We start from the raw sequence: 24834 nt of genomic DNA on the forward strand, positions 1-24834 counted from the left end.
TCTAGATAGTTGCCTACAGGAAGCCATTTGTTGGTATAGTCTGCCCAACTGAAACTCAGTGGCACATTTCCAAGAAGCCTCACATCAGAAATCATGCTATCAAAACAATTGTTTCAAAGGAAAAAGGGGTTTGTATTACATAACTTCAGACTTGGAATAGTAGTTATTTTTTCCCCCACGAGAATTTAGATACATGTGAAAAAATGGTTAAGTGCATTGATTTAAAACTTAAACATCTAGTTTTGACCACATCAAGCTGTTGTACTCTAGTAAAGGTCTTCCTCCAGAAGGATGGGCTGTTTTGTATATTTTCCCCCTTATCAGTCATTGTTAGTATTAACAAAGCACAAAGCCATTCAAAATAGCTGCAAGGCAAGGGCAGTGGCCTTTTTTATTTTTCCTTAGAACTGAGGTGTTGACTTCACCAATGAAAACTCTGCATAATACGAATCATGTACTCTGTAATTGATAAGAGATATAGACAGCTCACACTGTAAAAAGTCCTTGCTGTAGGAGAAATGTCTGTACTGACATGAATTTAAGGCTGGGCTAAAATAGAAGGAGCATGGATATAGTGATGAGTTCTGGTCCCAACAGCTGCTATGTGACCTTGGGCAAGATATTTAACATCTGGACTATCAGGGAAATGGAGGAAGGTGAGACACAGGAGTAGAATATGGTGTTTTTTAATTGGGGATATTCATTAGAGTTGCCAAGCTCTAATCCATGCTACTGAATCAGGAGCCCAGGCATTCATTTTTGTATAGTTTGAAAAAGCTCCCTGGGCGACTTGTGGTGATGAGCATTTCTTAGCCAGCCAGGCATGTGGGGCTAACTACTGCTGTATTTTCTTTGCTAAAAAAATTTATGAAATATTTTCAGTTACATTCATTTCATGAACAGAGATCTTACTTTGAGTTTGGCTTTTCAGAACATAACTCAAAACTTGGAAATTATGATCGGCTTGCTTTTATTTTTTAGTGCTGTTTTAGAAATACTAGCATTTAGTAGAATTTTTATGAGGTCAGTTGAATTTAGAGTTGGCGTTTAGGTAGCCACCAGGGGGCTCCAATGAGGAGTTGTAAAAGTTTTATTGAATCTCTTACTGGTAAATCCTTCACATACCATAGAATGTCATAAATTTATTTACTGAGCTTGGACTTAGGGTCTAAAGATAGATGATCTTGCCAATTTGGGTTATGTCCTTTTACTTTTCTTTCCTTACAGTATCTCTTAAGAGATCTTTGGATTTATATAAAAACGTGTTGTGCGAACAATTATTTTTCTGGAAATCCCACTTTCTTATTTCATTTCTGTTTGTTTTATGCACTGATCAGGAATCTTAACGCAAACTTGTAATAACAGAAATGATGTGTGACCTGCAGTACTTAGTAGGTACTCTGTCAAGGATACCTGATGAAATGCTAGACCATCTAGCATAGGACACTGCTTCTTTAAATTAGGTACTTTGCACCTTATGTCATTGCTTGGGTGGCAGATACAGTTGGGTTCAGAGTGCGTTTAAAGCTAGAAAGATCTGTTAAGTGTTAGGCTAATTCTAATTTCCTTCTACTCCATTTAATACAAGCTAAGTTTGCTGTGTCTCCAAGAGCGATGATGAATTGGTTAGTTGCATTTCTTAGAATCTGAAATGGAAATAGTCAGCTGGACCTTTTAAGTCTTACAAGCAACTTTAGAAACAAGGCATTTGTACTTAGGCTGAGAATTTCTCCCCTTTATTACCAGTGTATTCACATTACCACATTACCATTACTGTTTCAGACTATTCAGGGAGAAATTTCTTCTTTAAAAATCCTTAAGCCATTGTAGAAATCTTTATTCCAGGGGAATATATGTTTTTGGAGGTTCTGGGTCTCTCCTGGGAAGGTAGAGGAGTCTGTTTTCTAAAAGAACATAATCTAAGCACGAAGATATTTTATGGGTAAAAAGCCAAGTTGTTTATCCATTATGATAAAACTATTACACGTTAAGATAGGCATGTCTACTAAGACGTAATATAGAGGTACATGGGTAATATGCAAGAAAGGAATTCGACCTGCTTTCCAAAGCAAGATTTGTAGGAAGAATTTGAGGACATAATGTCGCATGTACTGTCTCTCTCTGCTGCAGGTCGAGTTGTGTTTAGAGTGCATCGAGTGGGCCAAATCAGAAAAAAGAACTTTCTTACGCCAAGCTTTGGAGGTATGCACCTAAGTTAGTACTGAATTCAAATATCTAGGCATTAGACAGACTCTGGATGTAAGTAATACCATCTTGATCAAAAGTATTTTCAGCAACTTTGTATTACTCAGGCACTCAATGATTATCAATAGTAGTCCCACTCAAGGGAATTGCCCTGGTTGAAGTTTTGAGACAGACCTGCTGCTTGGTTCAGAGGAATAAGCAGCAACATGGTAAAGTTAACAGTCAGCCACTGACCATGATAGAAGACAATACTATGGCCTAGATGATTTCTTACACTGAATTTGATGCTGTCATCAGGGCTTCTAAATTCAACAGTAACAGTTCTGTGACTGTCAATCTTTGATTTCTTTGACTTTTTTTTCCCTTTCCCATCAGTCAATGCCTTTTCTCTTTCCCAGGCAAGACTGGTGTCTTTGTACTTTGATACCAAGAGGTACCAGGAAGCATTACATTTGGGTAAGTAAGCTGGTAGAAATTAATAAAATATCGTGGCTGGCTAAATGAATGTATTCTGAACCTGGTTACTCTTATAAATTACATGTTAATGATTTGTATTCTGCCTACGTCTAAGAAAGATTTAAAGTTGCTTACATTTACCGAATCTATCGTGGAAAAATGCCATTTGGAAATTCTAAGAAACTGACTAGAGTTAATCTGCCAAATTTAGAGATCAAAAGGGGTCAGTTTTTAAGTTCAGTTGAATTTAGGACAGTAAAATCTGTCCCATTGTAATACTGAATTTTTTTCAATGCCTATCTTCATTTTGCATATAGTATCCTCTTAAATTTCAGAGCTAGTTGTTTAAATTAAAAATGTTTTACTGGCTATCACATTTACTACATCTGTTTATAATTGTACTTAAAAATCTAGAAATTTGATACAGAAATACATGGAAGCTGGAGTGGGCCGACTGAAGACTTTTCCTCTGTGGCCTTTGTTGTTTTGTTATTGTTTGGTGCTGTCACGTTGGCTCCAACTCATAGCAACCCTGTGTACAACAGATGACACAGTGCCAGGTCCTGCGCCATCCTCATAATCTTTGCTGTGTTTGAGCCCATTGTTGAAGCCACTGTGTCAGTCCATCTCACTGAGGGTCTTCCTCTTTTTTGCTGACTCTCTACCAAGCATGATATCCTTCAGGGACTGGTCCCTCCTGGTAACGTGTCCAAAGTATGTGAGATGAAGTCTCACCATCCTCACTTTTAAGGAGCATTCTAGCTGTACTTCTTTCAAGATAGATGTTTGTTCTTCTGGCAGTCCACAGTATATTCAGTATTCTTTACCACCACCGTAATATAAAGGCATCAGTTCTTCAGTCTTTTTTATTCATTGTCCAGCTTTCACAAGCATATGAGGTGATTGAAAATACCATGGCTTGGGTCATGCACACCTCATTCTTCAAACTGACGTCTTTGCTTTTTAACATTTTAAAGAGGTCTTTTGCAGCAGATTTGCTTAATGTAGTACATCGTTTGATTTCTTGACTGCTGCTTCCATGGGCATTGGTTGTGGATCCAAGTAAAATGAAATCCTTGACATCTTCAGTATTTTCTGTTTATCATGATATTGCTTAATCCTCCAATTGTGAGGATTTTTGTGGCCTTTAAACACCCTGAAATATTACTCTGCTGCTTGTTTGTTATTAACTGATTTGGACTATGTCTTAGTTATCTAGTGCTGCTGTAACTGAAATACCACAAGTGGATGGCTTTAACAAACAAATTTATTTTCTCACAGTTCAGGAGGCTGGAAGTCCAAATTCAGAGCACTGGCTCTAGGGGAAGGCTTTCCCTCTTTTGTCAGCTCTGGAGGAAGGTCCTTGTCTCTTCAGCTACTGCTTCCTGGTTCTTTGGAGATCTCCACGTGTCTTGGCATCTGTCCTACCCCGTTTCTCTCTCTGCTCACTTGTTTAATCTCTTTTTATATCTCAAAAGAGATTGACTCAAGATACACCCTACACTAATCCTGCCTCATTAACATGACAAAGACAACCCATTCCCAGATGGGATTATAACCACAGGCATAGAGGTTAGGATTTACAACACATATTTTTGGGAGACATAATTCAGTCCATAACAGACTATTTTCCCCAGACGGGAAAACATGGATTTTGTGATCTATTAAGTTAGGGAAATTGCCAGTATTTGAGTTTTATCTTGTAAAAATGATGATTTCATATGGTTCAACCTACTAGTAGCATTTAAAAAGTAACAGTTTTATTGAGATGTAATTTACATACCATACCGTTCAGCCTTTTGAAGCGTACAGTTGTGGTTTTTAATATATTCTCAGAGTTGTGCAGCTATCATCACTGTCTAATTTCAGAACATTTTCATCAGAAAGGAGCCCTGTATCCATTAGTAGTCAGTCCCCGTTATTATCTTTTTACGCAGATAACGTGTGCAGCATATGCTTTTTTGCCAACCCCTCATCCCCCTTGCGCATTATTTTCCTAGGCGCACTATGCATGTTGTATGTGTGGGTGCATTATTTGTGAAAATACGTTAGTTCCCGATCTCCCCTCCTCCCCCTGCTCTAGGCAGCCACTAAAAATCTATTTTCCGTCTTTATAGATTTGTCTATTTTAGAAATTTCATATAAATGAAATTACAGAGTACATTGCCTTTTGTGACTGGCTGCTTGTTGGCTGTTACGGGTAATATTGCTGTGAACAGCTTTCACGTAGATATATGTTTTTAGTTCTCCTGGGTATATGCTTAGCAGTGAAATGACTAGGTCATATAGTAGCTCTTATGTTTAAGTTTTTTTTTTTTTTGAGGTGAGCAGCAAGATGTTTATTATATATCGATACATAGGAGACGGAGGGGAATAGATTCCTCCAAAAAACCTGTCTTTCCCCACTGGAGATCGGCTGAAGTCTTTTATAGGGCCAGGATTATGGATCTTTTGTGGTAGTTTCCCCTTGAGGTGGTGATGTCTTCGATTCTTCGAGGTTATCTGGTGACATCTTTGGGGATTATCTGGCGACATCCTGCTTTTTCTTGTCACAAGATGGGTGCTTTGTTTGGTTTTTCATTCTTAGATCATTCTCACTTGTTTTCCACCCTCCAGGGAGGAACATCGGTTAATCTTAAACCTTTTTGTAGAGACTGGAATGGGAGGGAAAAATCACGAGACAATGGGCGGTTAGCAATGGGGAGTAAATAATAGTGAGCCGGGCCTATGCAGCCTCTTCCAAACCCCCTTTTATTGGAAGTTTCTCAGTCTTGGGAAACAGGGCGCTTCTTTTCTGGCTACTTCCTGCTGGTTAGGGGCGTCAGCTGGTGTGAGAGTGAGAAACCTCCCCATAACGACTAGGGGCTATGGGTGGGGGGTGGGGGAGGTCAGTTAGGGCGGAAATCGGCTGCATCCCTGTGTTATTAAGTTTTTGAGGAACTGCCAAACTATTTTCTAAAGCAGCTGCACCATTTTATAATCCTACCAACAATTTACAAGGGTTTCAGTTTCTCCACATCCTCACCCAACACTTGTTATTGTCTGTCTTTTTTATTTTAGCCCATCGTGGGTGTGAAGTGGTATCTCTTTGGTTTTCATTTGAATTTCCCTAATGACTAATATTTTGAGCATTAGTCTTGTGCTTACAGGCCATGTGTATGTCTTCTTTGGAGAAATATTTATTCAGATTCTTTGCTTATTGTTAAATTGGGTTGTCTTTTTATTGTTTATTCTGGATACAAGTCATTTTAAAATATATGATTTGCAGATTTTTTCCCCATTCTGTGAGTTTTTTCACTTTCTTGATAGTGTCTTTTGAAACACATTTTAATTTTGATTAAGTCCCATGTATCTTTTTCTTTTGTTGCTTATGCTTTTGATATATCTAAGAAACCATTTTGAACCTGGTTCCTAATCCAAAGTCACAAAGATTTACTCCTATGTTTTCTTCTAAAAGTTTTATAGTTTTAGTTTATTATCTTTAGGTCTTTGACCCATTTTGAGTGAATTTTTATATATGGTATGAGTCTGTTTGGATTTGATACTCTCAACTTTCTGAACTGAAGAGCTAGTTCCAGTGGAGATTCACACTGCATTTAATCTTAGGAATAACTTTATAGACCTCTTTGCTCCAGCGTTGTCCTTAGGATGCAGAAAGCTTCAAAGAGATCTGTATTTCTCTTTTGGAAGATGGCATATTAGTGGGAAATTTAATTTCATTATGGGGCCTAATAGGTAATCTTTTTTTGAGTTCAGACAGGTTTCTTTATCCTGGGTGTTCTTATGAGGGTGGGAGAGTGAGATGTTAGGGTAATAAGGTGTTAAGATCATGGCTAACATAAGGGTGTGTGTCTTTTCCTTCTCCAGGTTCTCAATTGCTGCGGGAGTTGAAAAAGATGGATGACAAAGCCCTTCTGGTGGAAGTACAACTCTTAGAGAGCAAAACATACCATGCTTTGAGCAACCTGCCGAAAGCCCGAGCTGCCTTAACCTCTGCTCGAACCACAGCAAATGCCATTTACTGCCCCCCTAAATTGCAGGCCACCTTGGATATGCAGTCAGGTAGCACCTATAGCTACTCATTGGATACATTTTTATAGATCTCATCTTATCTCAGAGGTGGAGGGAATGGGGCTTGGGGCTGGAGAATAAAATTGGCTCAAGCTTCTCAAACTTCCTCAAAGAAACTAATTAGAAGGCTACCTTTCTTTTACTGACCCTAGCTATTTCCTTTCCTATCACCTTGCTGTTGACTTCCTAAAATATATTAAGAACATGCTTATCAGTGGTTGACCAGGTAACCTGATTGTTAGAGCTGAGATCCTAGAGAAGTCTCACTTGAGTTTAAAAGACTCCCTTAACTTCCCTTTCAGTCACTCAGGACTAAGCACTTTTCTCCATGATTGGACTAACCCAAGTCGATTGCCACTTGGAGTCCTTTGTAAAGTTTGTTGGATTTTCCAAAGGGCCTTTGCTCAGGGCTGAGGAAAGATACCCTCAGTTTCAGCCAAGTGTAGTGGGTTAGCTTTCTGATGGAGTGTGTGAAAATTGGGGCCAAGTGACCATGTGTTGGCAGGTGGGATGCTTTTCTTGTATTCAGCAGCCTTTTTCACTGGCAGCATCATTATCGAAGGAGCACTGGAATTGGAGGCCAAAGGCTGCAGTTTAAGCCCTGGTTTTATTGCTCTCTAATCTTTGTTTCCTTTCTGTAGTAGAGAGAGAATACCTGCCTTTTAAAGGTGTTTGTGAGGATCAGATGGCATGTTTGTAAGCTATAAAGTTGTAAACAAAGAAATTGGTAGCATAGTAATATTTTGTAGTCATAGAAACCATAGAGTCATTCTGTAGCTTTGAAAAGAAGTATTCAGTGGTGTGCATATTTTATATTTTGTTATCGATGCTATTACGATTTCAGTCTCATTTAGGCTCTTAGTGCTGCTTGGCTGCTTTTCCCTAGTCTGTTCCTTTTCTCATTGTCTAGTTTAATTTAGGGGTTAAGAAGCAGAGGCTCTAGAATCAGACTTCCCTAGGTTGAAATTTCGGTTCTTTTTCTGTCAGTTTCTAGCTATGTGATTTGGGCAATTTATTTAGCTTTAGTGGTGATAATAATTGTACCTCCTCATAGGATTGTGATGAGGATTAAATGAGGTGATGAATATGAAGTTCTTAACAGTGTCTCACTTCAACTAAATATTGACACCCTATAGGACAGTAGAACTGCCCCACAGAGTTTCCAAGGAGTGGCTAGTGGATTCAAACTACTGACCTTTTGGTTCGCAGCTGAGCTTTTAACCACTGTGCCGCCAGGGCTCCATTGACACCTTATTTAGGCCCCTACTCCATTAAATCTACTCCATCCTTCATGGCCAGAGATGAACTTGCATCCTACTTTTCAGAGAAAAGAGAGGCCATTCTTATGTGAACCCTATCTGCTGCTTTTTGCTCTCCAAAATTGGTATCACTACCCATTTTTACTCCTTATCAAGAGTAATTCTACGTGTCATTTTGTTCCATTCTGAGTCTTTAGTTTTCCTCTCCACTTGAATCTTTCCTCAGTCTTTGAGCTGTTCCAGCTGAAACACCTCAGCCCTTCCTCTGTTTTTAAATTGCGGCTTCTCATTCTCTGTCAAGATTTTTTTAAAAGTTGAAAGAGTAACTTTACTTCATTGTCTTTATCGACTCCTTGAAAGAAAAAAATCAATAACTCCCTTCTAATCTCTGACTTTTGGGAGGACTTTGACCCTGTTGGGCATTCTCAGCTTCTTTGACATCATTATCCTCTTGGTTCTCCTTGTTCGACTAATTGTTTTTGGTCACCTTGCTGTTTCTTCTTTGTTCTGACTACCCCTTAAATGTCAGTGTCCCTCAGTGTTGCTGTCTTGGTTTTTTTCTCTTCTTGTTCTCCCTAGTTTCCTGTCTAATCCCATACCCTCCCATGACCGTAGCTGTCACAGAACAATAATGGTCTCCTCTACTAGATCTCTCGTAGCTCCCTTCTCTCCTAAATTCCAGATCCAGATTTCTGGCTACTTAATGGACATGTACACCTGAATGTCCCTAGGTATCTCAATCTCAGCATATCAAAAACTAAATTTATTATCTAAATACCCCCCACCCAACTGTTCCTTTCTGCATTTACTGTCTTAATTAATGTTATTATTATTGTTAGTTGCCCAAACTATTATCTTTGGAGTAATTTGGACTTCTTCCTATCTTTGATCCGTAATATGCTATCAGTTACCAGACCTGTTTCCAAATCTGACCTTTCTTTTCCATCTGTACAGCCACTGCTATGATTAAGGCCTAGACCACCCGAGTCGTCTTCTGCTGGTCAGACCGTCTGTACTCATTTTTCTAGCCCATCCTCCTTATTGGACCCAAAATCACTTTTCTGAAACACAGATTTGGTTGTGTAATTCCCTTGTTTAAAATTCTCCAGTGGATCCCCATTATCTCCAGGCTTAATTTTATTTTAATGTAGCATTCAAAAAGAAGACATCTTTTCCTTTTCATTCTCATCTCTGGTTTTCAAATGACTTATGTTCTCTGGGTACTCCATGCTATTTCCTGTTCTTCTGTGTCTTTGCATATTTTGTCTCCTCTGCTTGGAATTCTGCTTTTCACTTTGCCCCCTTGGCAAACTCCTGTGCATCCTTTGAGATCCAGGTCACATGTCTCTTCTGTAACCCCTCCTCTGTACCTTCTTTGCTTTCAGGCTTCCTGACCAAAGGTATATGCTTTTGTACATGTTATGGTACTAATCTCCTTGTGTTCTGTTTCGGTGACCATCTTTCCCACCAGGCTGAGCTCCTTGGGGGCCTTGTTCATATTTATTTTCTCTAGTAGCTACCTCAGTGCTTGGCACATGATTCTTGTTGTTGTGTGCCACTGAGTTGATTCCGCCTCATAGCGACCCTATATGACAGAGTAGAACTGCCCCATAGTGTTTCCTAGGCTATAATCTTTATGGAAGCAGATCACCTGGTCTTTTCTTCTGCAGAGCAGCTGGTGAGTTTGAACCGCTGACCTTTCGGTTAGCAGCCAAGCACTTAACCATTGCACTACCAGGGCTTCTTTGGCACATGGTAGACTCTTATTAATATTTGTGTTGAGTGAGTGACAGTCCTTTTTTTTTTTTTTTAATATAATAAATCTCTAACCATGATGCTTGTAATCCTAATGTGCCAACCATGATGTTTGTAATCCTGATGTGGCCCCTATTTACTAATGTATTTGGGAAAACAATGTGCTGATTTTTGGGCCTTACCTTACGTTTTTTTTTTTTTTTAATCAGACTTATTTTGGGGTCTGGCCTGTTCTCTCCTAGCTCTGGATTGAGGGATATAGAAAAATGGGAATGACTCATTTAGTTTAGCAGAGTTAATAGTTTGTGGGTTATTCTTGAGAAGGCTTTCCTTGACTACAGAGGACAGGCTTTCTCCTGGCCTCTGCAGTTAAGAACAGAAGTAGAAGGATCTGATTCCCCCTGTCTTAAAATGGAAAGCTTTTTTGGTAGGGCAAAAGGGCTTGGAGATGGCACATATCACTCAGTAAATGTTTAAGTCAGAAGTTCCCTGCTGGTGTCCTAGGCAGACAGGTATGCTATAGGCAGGTTAACATTGTACTGAAACATTGATCCCTTGGGTCGCATGGAAGCACCCTCATGCTTTTATTCCAGTATGCTGAGTATTTTCTACATGGACCTTGATGTGAAAAATGTTGGGAAGCACTGTGGTGAACAACTGGATGCGGCTGAGGTCCATAACCTCATAGGGGCCTGGGGTACCATTAAAGCTGATAATGTAGAAGTGCAGAACCTTAATGTTTAGATGTCTCCCAGGCTGGAAAGAACTAATTTTTACGTATCCCAGTTTGGAAGTAATAGCAGGTTCAATCAAAGTTAAGCTCATTGAGAGCAGCCCAACTTCTTAATAGTAGAGGATCGGTTAGGTGAACTACAATCCTTCAACTAAGCTTTCTGCCATGGCAGAGATGGCTTGGGCAGGGGCTTTGACAGTTACAGCAGCAGCATCTTCTGGGCTGGCTAGGATAGAGTGGTTAGGTAGATTAGGGGCGTTCCAGAGCACTTTTGCTTGCTAGTCTTCAGAATTAGGGAGACAGATTTTAGAAATCCCCTTTGAACCTCTCTTGGAGAGATTCCCCTCATCCTGCAAATACTCTGTCATAGCTGCTGAGCATAGGACAGAGGGTCAAGAAATGGCTTTACCAGGTAAATGTAATGGGTTTGCATTATATGAAATCTATACACTGATGTCATATAGGCAAAAGCATATTCATAAATGACAGATATCTGAACTGAGGCTATGAAAGGTTGGGTCTTTTTCTCCTCCATGGAAACTGCATAAGTATAAAAATGGCACGCTGTCTTAGAGTAATGGTTGATCTTATTAAAACAGGTCATTTAGACAGTCTAGGGATACTTAGGTAAATTTCCTGACCTATGAAGGTGATGTCATGGGGGGTGAACTGGCCTTTTCCAGTGTCTCTAGAAGCAGGACTGGAGTGATGTGAGAAGCATGGGAGAAAGATATTACAGTATATGATATGAGGATCCCCTGGAATTGGGTCTCTGACTTCGGGAATTTATATTGGCAATTTGGTAATATGATATGGAGCAGGGAGGGCCAAAGATATGGGTGCTACCAGCTGACTATGACTTTGGCCAGGTCCTTTATCCTCTCCTGACCTCGTCTGTAAATTGATGAAATAGGACTAGATGTCTAAGGTCCTTCCCAGCTCTGATCTTTTATGGTTCTATTTTATATGGTTCTTATTCCTTTCTTTTCAACACACAGGTATTATCCATGCAGCAGAGGAGAAGGACTGGAAAACTGCGTACTCATATTTTTATGAGGCATTTGAGGGTTACGACTCCATCGATAGCCCCAAGGCCATCACATCTCTGAAGTACATGTTGCTGTGTAAAATCATGCTCAACACGTAGGTGCACCTTAACTCCGGGATGTAAGAAGTCCTTCAACTAAGCTTTCTGCCGTGGCAGAGATGGCTTGGGCAGGGGCTTTGGCAGTTACAGTAGCAGCATCTTCTGGGCTGGTTAGGATAGAGTGTGGTAGATTAGGGGCGTTCCAGAGCACTTTTGCTTGCTAGTCTTCAGAATTAGGGAGACAGATTTTAGAAATCCCCTTTTGAACCCCCCTTGGAGAGATTCCCCTCATCCTGCAGATATTCTGTCATAGCTGCTGAGCATAGAACAGAGGTTCAGGAAATGGCTTACAGACCAGTATCAGCCAACTGGGCCACTTAGAATGGGGGTGGGTGGGAAGGATAAGAAGAGGTTTGAAAAAGTAGACAACAGAAAGTATGGTATTACTCAGATCCTTTTGTAAGGAATTCTACAAAACTATTTGTATTCTTTTTGGAATAAATGAGAGCGACTGGGACTCTCTTTGGATTTTTGGGTTACAAGGGATTTTGTTTTAATAAGAACTGTTATACTGGGATTTCACTTATGATTCTGCTTGTGGAGTCTAGCATTTTGGGTAGGTTCAGTGCAGCTTTCTCTTGAACGTTGGAGCCTTTCTGCTCTTCCGTGATGAGTTTTGGCCCAGATTGAAGAAAGCCTAGCTTCCACTATATAATGGGCATATGGGTCTAGGGGTCGGGGTTGGTTATCTTTAGAGGCAGAGTCTTCTCAGTGGTATTCTGGGAAAAAGACATTGGCCTAAGACCGATGCTTAGAAGCATATCACCCTGGAGCCTTTGACCAAGTATGTTTTTTTTTTCTAGCCCAGAAGATGTCCAGGCTTTGGTGAGCGGGAAGCTTGCACTTCGGTATGCCGGGAGGCAGGTAGGGAATACCTTCACTGCAGTCTGATTTCTACTCACTCTGAGTCCAGCATGTTGTCAGAGTCATGATGTACGGTGAAACCAGTGCTTGTCAGGTCTCCATTCTACTCTCCCTTCTTTTTTTTTTTTTTAAATGAGATAGATTACAAGAGAACCAGATCAGGCATAAGAAGGTGGTTATAAGGTGGTGGTGGTGTATATCATTGAGTCAGTTCCAACTCATAGTGACCCCGTGACAGAGTAGGACTGTCCCATAGGGTTTTCTTGGCTATAATCTTTATGAGATTGTCAGGTCTTTATCTCACAGAGCCTCGGGGTGGGCTCGAACTGCCAACCTTTCAGTTCGCAGCCGAGTGCTTAACCGTTGTGCTACCAGGGCTCTTTTCTCCCTTATTTTTTTTTAACGTTTTCTTCCCCTTAAGCCCAGTCAGTGTGTTTTCTAATCTGTTAAATTCTTGGCCTGGAAAGTCAGTGTTTGATGCTCTCAGGGACTTGCCTGAGATCTAGTTAGGTGGTTTGAGGGACTTAAAGAACTGAACTGTAGCATTTGCAGTGAGTTAGGTTGCGTTTAGCTTTGAGCAGAAAATCTGCATGAGCCTGGGTTGAGAATTGAATGTGTGTACGCTATGAAATCTTGGGCTATTCAAGGTTCAGGAACCCGGTAAGTTCTGGTTCACGTGTGCTTTAGAGAGGTCAGTCGCTTGGTGCAAAAACTGGGTGTGACTGATTCATCTGAGTGCTTATCATATCAGTAACTTTGCATTCATATCTTGAGTTTTCGGTATGGTACAAAAAGAGGTCCTTGATGGTCAGTAGCCCATTTTGTGGTATTTTAATGACTGAGTAGGTATAAGTGAGACTTGTGAGAGTGAATAGTTGTAACCTGTGTAAAGATGAAGTCTCATCTGTCTGGACCATCTCCTCTTTGTACTTTGCTTATCACTAGTAAAGTAAAAAGTAGTCTTTCTGGATTTCGAATGAAATTGTGTCTGAACAATAGACAGATTGGCTATCTCTCTCTTTGGAGAGATGATTTCCTTTTTTCTAAGAATGATTTTTCATCAGAAACAGTGTCAGATCAGCTCCTAGTTTTTACCACAAGAATACTTGTGAATATGGTGAAAGACTCCTATCACTGCAACTAGAGCTGAGCAGACTGACTCAGAGAGGTCACATGTCCAGGACAAGGTCAGGTAACTAGTAAATGGTAGAGCTAGACTTTGAACATGGTTATCTGTCTCTAAGTTCCATGCTTTTCTCATTATGACATTTGTTCCATCCATAGGACAAATACTGGAGACAAACGACACTAGCGATTAGTTTTGCACCATTTAGTGTGCTGTTCAAGACACACCATCCTTATTTAAGTATGTAGGTTGATACAGGAGTTGCTCCTCTGGTCCTTCATACCTTGATGACAGCTTTTAAGCAGGAATCAGGCTGATATCCTGGAAAGAGGAGCATTGTAGCGTTCTTGCTGAGTAGAGACCTGATAGCTTGGGCCAGGTGCCTTTTATAACCAGGTTAGAAGTTGCCATTAGTCACTGATTTGTATCTTCATCACTCCTTGGGATTTTTTTTTTTTTTAATAGTTTTTAATCAACAGGCTACCTAAATCCACTAGTTTTACTCTGTGGAATTTTAACATTTAGTCTAATATGTAGAATTTTGAAGCCTCAACCCTAATGACCAAACCAAGCATACTGAATCTTGATAACGTACACATATAATCAGGTCTAAGGACAAGAAGGGTTTTGGGTGGGCTTGAGGATAAGCAGTCTTGGAGGAGGGGGAAAGAAACTACTGTTCTGTGGACAATTTCCCTTTTAGCTTGTCATCTTCGGAGAATGCTGTGTCAGGATCAATTTTTTTTGGAAACCTTCTATTTCCTAATATTTTTAAGTCACTTCAGATTTCAAAGGGAAACTGGTTGGTGCATAGTAGTGTTCTTCTAGCTTTTCTTCCCAGGCTTCTGAAGAAGACTGATTGTGGGGCAGGCTCTTTCTTGCAGCCAGAAGTGGTGTGGACATAGCATACTGCTTATGTGTACTTGATAGGATGTGAACGTGCAGAATAGATTGCTTGACTTTCTTTCTCTCTTTTCAGACAGAAGCATTAAAATGTGTGGCTCAGGCTAGCAAGAACAGATCACTGGCAGATTTTGAAAAGGTGAGCATGGTATTGGGCTGGTAGGGAATGGGTGGAGGAGAGGTGTTAAAACATCTCTGCATTGGTGAAGCATTTAAGCACTTTTTAAAAAACTTTCTATTTTGAAATAGTTATAGTTTCATAGGAAGTGGCAAAAATAGGACAGAGTGATCCCTTACACCCTTCATCTAGTTTCCCCTCCATGGTTACATCTTACATAATTATAATACAGATCAAAACCAGGAATTAGTTAAGCACTTTTGTACAATGATATTTATATGTGTTGAGTTATCATACCTCATTTATATATAGTACTTTCCAGTTTAAAAAGTTGTTTCTGTCATCCCTTTTTTAATTTTTCACAACAAACCTGTTATCTGTATTTTATGGTTGAGGTAACTGGCATTCAGAGAGGATGCTCAAAGTCACACAGCTAATAAATGTGAAGGTTTGCCTCCAGGCCTAGTGCTTGTTCCACAAGGCACACTCTGTGGTATTCCTTCAGCTCCAGAAATGCCAAGTCTGCTGTTCCTTTGGCTAAAAGAGAAGTCTTTTTTTTTTTTTAAATTGTTGTAGTTTAAAGACGTTTACATTTCAAGTTAGTCTCCCATATAAAAATTTATACATACATTGTTATGTGACCCTAATTGCTCTCCCCATACTGTGATAGCACATTTCTCCTTTCCACCCCTGATTCCCCATGTCCATTCAACCAGCTCCTAACCCTCTCTGCCATCCCATCTCACCTCCAGACAGAAGCTGCTCTTTAGTCTCTCATATCTATTTGAGCTAAGAGGCACACTCCTCATGAGTATCACTTTATGTCCCACAGTCCAGTCCAATCCCTGCCTGAAGAGTTGGCCTTGGAAGTTGTTTTAGTTCTGGGCTGATAGAGAATCTGGGGGGCATGCTTTCTGGGGTTCCTCCATTCTCAGTCAGACCATTAAGTCTGGTCTTCTTACTGGAATTTGAGTTCTGCTCCCCACCTTCTCCTGCTCCATCAGGGACTCTCTGTTGTGTTCCCTGTCAGGGTGGTCATCGGTGGTAGCCGGGTACCATCTAGTTCTTCAGGTCTCAGGCTGATGAAGAAAAGAAGTCTTGGTGTGTGCATATGGGTAGGAAGAAACTTCCTCAGGATGATGTTCTATGCTTTCTTTGATTCTTGTGCCTTTCATTCATTGTTTTGGAAGTTTTGAAAAGGGAGAAAGTTTTGTCTAAGTGTTTAGGGTGAGACCTGTATATTCTTTTTTGAACCTCTGTCCTCATTGTCTAAGTATAATGACCAACTTAATAAAAACAAAATGTAGATCCGGAAAGAAAAAATGTAGTGTGGACAGAGAGTAGAACATGTGCTTCTGATTGTCCCCAAGACTCATCATCTCCCTGGAGGTTTCTTGCCAGTTCCTGTCCCCTTACTTGGCATGATTTGCATGATCCCCTTAACACATGGCGCAGCTGACATGAGGCTGGGATATTGAGATCATGAAGATAATTAAAAAATGGCTGCAGCATTACATCGACAGGGAACTGCCAGCAATTCAAGCTGGATTCAGAAGAGGACATGGAACGAGGGGTATCATTGCTGGTATCAGATGGATGTTGACCGAAAGCAGAGAATACCAGGAAGATGTTTACCTGTGTTTTATTGACTATACAAAGGCATTGGACTTGTACGGATCATAACAAATTATGTTGTGAAGAATGGGAATTCCAGAACACTTAATTGTGCTCATGAGGAACCTGTATTTAGACCAAGAGGCAGTCATTCAAACAGAACAAAGGGATACTGCATGGTTTAAAATCAGGAAAGGTGTGCATCAGGGTTGTGTCCTTTCACCATACTTATTCAAAATAATCCAAGAAGCTGAACTATATGAAGAAGAATGCAGCATCTGGATTGGAGGAAAACTCATTAACAACCTGTGATACGCAGATGACACAACGTTGCTTGCTGAAAGCAAAAAGGACTTGAAGCACTTACTGACGGAAATCAAAGACTACAGCCTTTGGTATGGATTACACCTCAGCATAGAGAAAAGAAAAATCCTCACAACTGGACCAATAAGCAACTCATGATAAGTGGAGAAAAGATTGAAGTTGTCGAGGATTTCATTTTACTTGGATCCACAATCAACACCCATGGAAGCAGCAGTCAGGAAATCAGACGACATATTGCATTGGGCAAATCTGCTGCGAAAGAAAAAACCGCATTGCTGTCGAGTCAATTCTGACTCACAGTGACCCGACAGGACAGGGTAGAACTGCCCCCATAGAGTTTCCAAGGATCGCCTGTTGGATTTGAGCTGCCGACCTTTTGGTTAACAGCTGTAGCTCTTAACCACTGTGCCACCAGGGTTTCCTGCTGCAAAAGACCTCTTTTAAAGTGTTACAAAGCAAAGATGTCACCTTGAGGACTAAGGTGCACCTGACCTAGGCCATGGTGTTTCAGTTGCCTCATATGCATGCAAAAGCTGGACAGTGAGTAAGGAAGACCGAAGAAGAATTGATGCCTTTGAACTGTGGTGTTGATGAAGAATATTGACTATACCGTGGACTGCCAGAAGAACGAACAAATTGTTTTGGAAAAAGTACAGCCAGAGTGCTCCTTAGAAGGAAGGATGGTGAGACTTGTCTCACATACTTTGGTCATGTTATCAGGAGTGGCCAGTAGAGAGTGAAAAAGAGGAAGACCTTCAACGAGATGGACGGACACAGTGGCTACAACAGTGGGCTCAAACATAGCAATGATTATGAGGATGGTGCAGGACCGGGCAGTGTTTTGTTGTGTTGTACACAGGGTCGCTGTGACTTCACAGCACATAACAACCACAACTAAAGGTAAACAAATCACATAGATGAATAAATAGTCTAGATCATTCTGTCCCCAGTTACGTTTGATGGAATACTTCTACTAATAGAGGTACTTTGGAAAAAGGGTTCTGTGGTCAGATTTTTGGGCTAAACAAAGTTAGATGTTTTGTTTTCTTTTAATGGCGGATCTATACTCTGCTGATATTCCTCATAGAACTCCAAGAGCTAGCTGTGGAATCCAGCCTTTCCTCTCATATAACCTCGGAATCTTTTTTTTTTCTTCTCCTCATGAAGATCCTTTTTGCTCCGTACAGTACATGTTGAGAAATGCTCATAGTTAATTTGGCTTACAAGCTGAACTGCCCTTGGGCTTACATGGTTTGAGCTGTCCACATGAGGCTTTCGGAAGGAGAGATGATGCCTAGGGTGGCTCCATGGACTCTAAATTCTTGCTGTTCCTTTTCTTCTGCCTTTGCTTTCATCTCTCAAAAGCCCCAGTACTTTATAGTCAACCATGTAGTTATAAGGGCCAGCAGCCTATTTAGGAACCCAGGAGTAGCTAGACTTTAAAGTACTTTTTTGTGCCAATCTCTGCGACTGGCTTTTTTGGCAGGCCCTGACAGATTACCGGGCTGAGCTCCGGGATGACCCAATCATCAGCACACACTTGGCCAAGTTGTATGACAACTTACTGGAACAGAATCTGATCCGAGTTATTGAGCCTTTTTCCCGAGTACAGGTAAGAACTCCCCTGGGGACCCCATAGCCCTTCTCTGGTGGGAGGAGGGGCTCTGGCTAGCCATACTCACCGAAGCTACCTCCCTTGTCACATCTGTCCAGAATAGGAACTTGCTTCCAAGGGTGTGCCTGATGGGCAGGAGGCCACTAAGTGCATGGGCTTCTCTTGACAGGGAAAAAGTTGGGGAGAAAAGGATGCTGTGGGGTAGAGGTTTGTGAGATTGCCCCCTGCTTATGTCTGAGTGTGGTCTCTTCCTTGCGTTTACAGTCACTGCTCATGTGGTAAATGTTTTCTGTGTTGGGGGTGTGGGGGAGAGTGTGTTTATTGTCTGTAGTGATGAAGGGCATATGAACAGCACAAGAGTCCTAAGCACAGCTAAGAGAATCTGGCCCTACAGAGACATCCAGCGGGATTTCGAGAGAGAAAGCAGTCTCCCCCTCCTTTCTCAATTGGAGGCCAAAGTAAAACTTTCAGTGTTGGTCTCTCTCTACTTTCCTTTTAGATTGAACACATATCTAGCCTCATCAAACTCTCCAAGGTAAGGAGTCCTAAGGACGTCTTGGGGGTAGGATGGGGAAAGGGTTGTGTGGAGGGGCTGGCATTTGCACCTCATGGGCCTTGTTGGAAAGCTCTGAAGCCTCTCAGTGGGGAATGGGGACCCTGGGCTCAGAGCTGGAGTTTCATTGTTGCTGTTTTGTTTTTAGTCCATTCCCCCTAAGACCCTTTATGCGAGGCCTTTGTGTCAGTCTGATCCTTGCCAGTGGATACTGGTCCCTTTAATCATATGCTTTGACTTTAGGCCGACGTGGAAAGGAAATTATCGCAGATGATTCTTGACAAGAAATTTCATGGTGAGTAACAGTAGTATCGGCGAGGGGGCTGCTGGTGGTGATGAGGTGGCTGAAGAGGCATCATGCCCTTGCTTATGTTTAAAGATAATGTTCTGCTTGTTTCTCCTGGTGGCTCCCTGGGGTCCTTGCCTCTCTCAGCCCTGAGAATGTATCATAAGCATGCACAGAGCAGGGAGAGGACTTCTGTTTCCTTCCTTTCTGGGAAGAAGTGAGAAAACTAGGGCTGCTTCTCAAATGCTTTTATGTCTAATCCCTTCTTTTACCTGGGCTGTCCTTGTGTTTCTTGCAGGGATCTTGGACCAGGGGGAGGGCGTCCTGATTATTTTCGATGAACCCCCAGTAGATAAAACTTATGAAGCTGCTCTGGAAACAATTCAGAACATGAGTAAAGTCGTGGATTCCCTCTACAACAAAGCCAAGAAACTGACATAGGTGAGTGCTGGCTCCAGGATGCAGGGCCGGGGCAGCGCTGTCTTCTGCCTGTCGAGACTGAAAGCCTCCTCACGTCCTCGCGGCTTCCCCGATTGACACTGCTCTGTCTTCTCTTGCAGAGTTGGATCTGTAGCGGTCCTTTGGAGAGTGTGTGTGGCGGGAGAGTGAAACCTTTGGGGAAAATGCTAGGAGATTTTTTTTCTTTTTGTTCTACTTTTCGCTCGGAAAGTTTTTAAATCCTCATTTGGTGCATCTGTATTCCAGTCAATAGGTGTGCCAGTTTTCGTGTAATCTTTACTGGCCCAACTTGGGAGTGGGAAATTGCTTTAAAAAAAAAAAAAGAAAAAAGAAAAAGGAAAAAAAAAAAGGTTGTTCTAAATAAAAGGAAAAAGGCTTACACTACCTAAAGCTGTGCTCTCTGCCTCCTGGGAGAGGGCTGCAAAGCCAGGCACTCCGCCAACCACTGGGGTACTAATCCACCCGCCGGGCGTCACCTCTCCTCTTCAGAATTGGGTGTTTGCAGACCATCAAAAGCAACGACTTTTTATTCTGTTTGTACTGAACCAAAACAAACAACTGTGTATAGACTGCTATTTTCTTTTTTATTTGAAATGAGGCGTTTTGGTGTTCTTTCCCTGCCATACGGCCTGTCCACCCGCCCCTCCCCGACATTGGCTCCAGCAGACTGGCCAGAAGGTCCCGCCGCCGCAGCAGCAACAGCAGCAGCAGCACCTGCACAGCTCCGCTCTGACCTGTGAAGGGATGGTGACGAGGCCAGGAGCTGGTGTCCACCGCAGCCACACAGGGAGCAGTGTGGGCCCTCAGCCCCCAGGGGGCCTGCTGTGCATGTGGCTTTTTTTTAACACAGTAAACTAGATTAGACGTCAGTGTTTTAATTGCCCTTCTTCTCTGCTCTTTTCTCTCTCCCTTTTCTTTCTCCTCTCTCAACCAGGAGACCATCACCTGTCTGTCTCTCTTCCTCTTCCCCTGCCCCCTGCCCCCTGCAGAGGAGTCAGGCTGTCTGCAACCCAACAGCTTCTCTCCCTGTCCCACTCCTCTTGCTGTCAGATGGATTTATTCCTTTTTTAAACAGTGAACATGGGAAATGAGACTGTGGGGTGTGGTTTTTTTTAATTTTTCTTGTTGGGTTTTTGAGCAACCTCATGTCCCCCTCCCAGGGAGCGTCTTTATTTACCTCTTAAAAATGACACAGATGGGAGGTGGAGCACTGTAACGCAGCATGCATTGTTTCATGATGAGGTAGCATAGCAAGGCTTTAACGCCACTGGGGCAGGTAAGCTTCTGCACCTTCGTTGTGCTCAACTATATTTTATCCTGCCTCTCACCTCTTCTTTGTCTTCTCTTTTTTCCTGTCACCTTCCTGCTGGTCTCCTTTTCTCTTTCCCTTCAGATTATCGTTCCAGGTTTTCTTAATAAATTTATATTTTGTAAAAGGATTTTGTTGTACCAGGTTTTGCATCCTCACTGAATCTGACTGGCTTTTACTTTCCTCTCCAAAATCAGGTTTTTGTTCTCAGCATCTTCTCTCCCCATCATGTCCAGTCACTGTTTTGGTTTTGGCACCATCAATATCAAATGTACAAACGGTTCTTGCTAACCAACACCAGGTATATCTGATGTTCAGATGAGTTCCAATAAAAATAATTTTTTTTTCAAAACGCGTCCTTTCTTGAGTGTTGGGGGGCTTAGGAGCAAGTCCAGCCAGCTGCGTGTAGCCCAGCAGTAGCCTAGCCCTCTAGATGGACCAAAAGTTCTATTATTTCATTTGCTTAATGGGGGACCCTTAGCCAAGTCCGGGGTAAAGTGGAGGGCTTTGGGCAATGGAGTTGGTCTGTGAGGCCTATAATTTGAAATGGTGTTGTGGTATCTTTCCCTTTCTCCAGTGCAGCACGGTCCAGGAAGGTCGTGAGGGTGGGGGGCTGTAGTAACCTCTGAGCCTCTTCCTCATCTGCACCATGAGGGTGATGCTTCCGTGGCAGGTAACTCCTGAGAATGTGATGAGGTAACGGAAGTGCAAGTGCCTGCAGAGTCCTGACATTAAGTTGTGGTTTAGTTTCCTTTTGGGAATCTTCCAAACCAGTGGTTTTCGTACTGCTCCCAGGCCCTGGAACAGGGTTTCTAAGGGGCTCTGGGGCCACTGTGAGGGGTGAGCTATAGGCCCCCAATTCCACTTCAGTCTGAGCAATTCTGTTACCTCTGTGTGTTTTGTCTCCATGTAAATTTATTTGCAGAAGAGTTTTTCTGCTTTAAAGGATTTTAAAAAGTAGTCCAGGGAGCTCCAGAGCTGGAGAAGAGGGCTTCCCAAGCTGAGGGCAGCCCCGTGGAGCTCCGGGCAGCGGCCCTCTTCTCTGCTCCCTTCGTGGGTCTTGGTCTGATGGCTTTCTGTAGACCTGCACTGTCCAGAATACAGACCTATGTATACATATAACCGCTAGCCATGTGGTTAGTACAAATTGTGATGCAGTGTCTAAGTGTAACTACAAACCAGATTTTGAAGACTTAGTATTTTAAAAAAAAATGTAAAATATCTTAACTCACATGTTGAAATATTTGGGGTATATTGGGTTAAATAAATTACTAAAATTCACCTGTTTCTTTTTACTTTTTCTGTGTGGTACTAGAAAATAGTTAAGTTACATATGTAATTGTGGCTCATGTCATATTTCTACTGGACAGCACCGCTCTAGACCTCCCTAGCAGTCGTGCCACTTCTTCCCTTCCCAGGCCTCAAATGAGCCGGGTGTTGGTTCAGCTGAGGGGCAAGTGGCCCACAGGCTGGGCCCAGTTTCCTCATCTAGAGACCTTCCTGGCACCAGCCTTCATGGTGCTAGGGCTGCTTGTATGTTGACATGCTGTTCGTGTTGCGAGCAGAGGCTGAGGTGTCTGGCTTTCGTGCCCGGCTGCATGCTACAGTTATGTAATCTGTGCTGCCCAGAAGGGCCTCTAGATGCTGCTCTGTGATCCCTGAGAGAACAAAGCACGACTTCCTGAGGAGCCAGGGCTCAGCTGTGCTTTATTTGGAACCCTTTCTGGAAGCTGGAGCTGGCCAGGGCTGTGGCCTCCCTCCAGGTGGTCTGGGAAGTGGGGCATGCAGAGGAGAGGGCTCAGCATGCTTGGTCATCCCAGCTCAGAAGGGCAGATAACAAACAGGCTGGTTCTTCAGGCAGCTGGGGATACACTACAGGATAAGTAGGCTGATTAGTGGAGGTGGCATTTGGGGATATGACAGAAGAAAACAGCTCTGCATCGTTCAGCTGGGTTGGCCTTCTGGGTCTTTGATTCTGTCATTTCTGGCAGATTACTGCTCTTTCTTCCTTGCTTCCCAGTTGGAACAGCGATGGGAGCTGGGTGAGAGAGAGGTGGGCGGTGGTGGGTTGAGTGAGCAGGGGAGCTGGGTGGTGCCTTGAGATAGGCATAACAAGCATGGCCTGGGTGGGTAGGGGTTCCTGAGAGCCCCTTCCCTCCATTACGGCAGCAAGTGGGCTCGCACTGCCATCCCATTCATGCTCTGCTGCAAGCATCTCTCCTCCTTGACCAGTGTGAGGAGGTTCTGCCAAGAGTCCCTTTTGAAGGTACTAGGGAAGTGCTAGGGAGCTCCGGTGGTACAGGAGTTAAGCACTTGGCTACTAACCGAAAGGTCGGTGGTTCAAACCTACCAGCCGCTCGGCGGGAAGATGTTGCTGTAAAGATTACAGCCTTGGGGGTGGAAAGGAGGAGTGTGCTGTCACAGTATAGGGAGAGCAATTAGGGTCACATAACAATGTATGTGTAAATTTTTGTATGAGACACTAACGAATTGTAAACTTTCACTTAAAGTACAACAATTTAAAAAAAAAAGATTACAGCCTTGGAACTCTATGGGGCAGTTCTACTCTGTCTTATAGGATCATTATAAGCAGGCAGTGGGTAGGGAAGGGCTGGCCCAACAAAGAGAGGACAACAGAGTGTGACCAGGCTGAAAGGCCCACGCAAACCTATGCTTTCTTGGTTTTCCCTGGAAACTTTGGGGGTGGGGAGAGGTGCCCACCATGAACTAGAATAGCCAGAATTGAAATTCATAGCTACAGGTAAACATGGGCTCAGATGTTTCTAAGGGATGGATCACAGGATTAGAAATCTGGGCATGTTTTGGGAAATGGAAATCATTCAACCTTTGCTCAGCACCAGAATGAGACAGAAAAAATGTGGACACAGCTCAGGAGCTGGGTCTCAGTTTTGCTTTAGAGTGGAAGAGAGGCGTTGTGCTTGGGGATCTGGAAGATCCGGAGGATATCACTTCTTGGAGCTCCTTAATATTAAGCAAAGGAGGGTTAGGACAGCTCCTTTTGAAGCGCAGGTGGGGATTGTGCATTGAGGAACATTCACAGGGAGGGGGATTTGAGCTAAGACCTGCCATCTTCAGATATAGCTGCTATGGATGTTTCTGAAGAGCTATGGAAGAAGTGAAGTCCCTGGGTGGTGCAAACAAACGCTAAGCCACTAACTGAAAGGCTGGCAGTTCATAATCCACCCAGAGGTGCCTCGGAAGAAAGCCTGGCTGTTTCCAAAAGGTCACAGCCATTGAAAACCCTACGGAGCACAGTTCTGACACATATGGGGCCTCCATTAGATGGCAACTGGTTTGGTTTTTTGGTGCCGAGGAGGTAACACTCTGGGTCCTCCAAAGTCAGCTTCAGCTTTACCACTCTTTGTGGTACATAAATTCTAGCACCTCTGACTTGATAGCATCATTGTTTTGAGTGGTATCAGATTCCTTTTCTGCAGGGCAATAGGCAGAAGTGGCAGAACTGGTGCAGGATGACAGCCTAGTGTTCTAGAGTGGTCTGGGAGGGAATTGGGTATTAGGCTAGTTTTGCCAGTCCTAATTGTTAGCGTAGGGCAAGCCTTCTCTCTTCTCTGGATTGCCACTGCCTCATCTATATGTCTACCGGTGAAACCGATGGGACCGTCCACTCGGGACGCGCGTGGCAGTCGGGCGGCCTCAGAAGAGGCTTCGTCTGTCCCCCTCGGGGCCCTCCTCCCCGCGCTCCCTAGCTTCTTTCCGTGGGATGAGAGTGTGAAATGGAAAAAGGGAGCTGGGGCCTCCGTGCATGGCTTCTCGCGCGGTCCGGGCGGCGGCCTCAGGCCGAGCTGGTCGCGCGTTGCCAGGATGGGGACGCGGCCGAGAGCGCCCCCGCGGCCCGCAGCTGCGGGTGCCGCGGCGGGAACAAAGGCAGCACGTGCCTGGGCGGGGCGCGGGCGGGGTCGGTCCTCGGAGCAGCTCCGCCCCGACCCGCGCCCCTCTCCGGCCGGAACCACGGCTGCGCTGGGGCCGGGCTCACGCGGCGGCGCTGCTGTTGGGGC

General features: G+C 43.1%; 1 protein-coding gene across 1 annotated transcript in view; it reads left to right on the forward strand.

Moving 5' to 3' along the window:
- Positions 1–19872, forward strand: part of PSMD11 (proteasome 26S subunit, non-ATPase 11) — a 32682-nt gene extending 12810 nt beyond the window's left edge. The window contains exons 4-14 of the mRNA XM_004385407.2: positions 2131–2202; positions 2604–2661; positions 6529–6723; positions 11478–11622; positions 12430–12490; positions 14596–14658; positions 18062–18187; positions 18690–18725; positions 18987–19038; positions 19328–19470; positions 19590–19872. Of these exons, the coding sequence (XP_004385464.1) occupies positions 2131–2202; positions 2604–2661; positions 6529–6723; positions 11478–11622; positions 12430–12490; positions 14596–14658; positions 18062–18187; positions 18690–18725; positions 18987–19038; positions 19328–19470 (951 nt within the window). The 3' untranslated portion in view covers positions 19590–19872. The remainder of the gene's footprint in view (positions 1–2130; positions 2203–2603; positions 2662–6528; positions 6724–11477; positions 11623–12429; positions 12491–14595; positions 14659–18061; positions 18188–18689; positions 18726–18986; positions 19039–19327; positions 19471–19589) is intronic.
- Positions 19873–24834: the final 4962 nt, after the last annotated feature.

The sequence above is a fragment of the Trichechus manatus genome, unplaced genomic scaffold (assembly GCF_000243295.1).
Source record: "Trichechus manatus latirostris isolate Lorelei unplaced genomic scaffold, TriManLat1.0 scaffold00138, whole genome shotgun sequence".
NCBI lineage: Eukaryota > Metazoa > Chordata > Mammalia > Sirenia > Trichechidae > Trichechus > Trichechus manatus.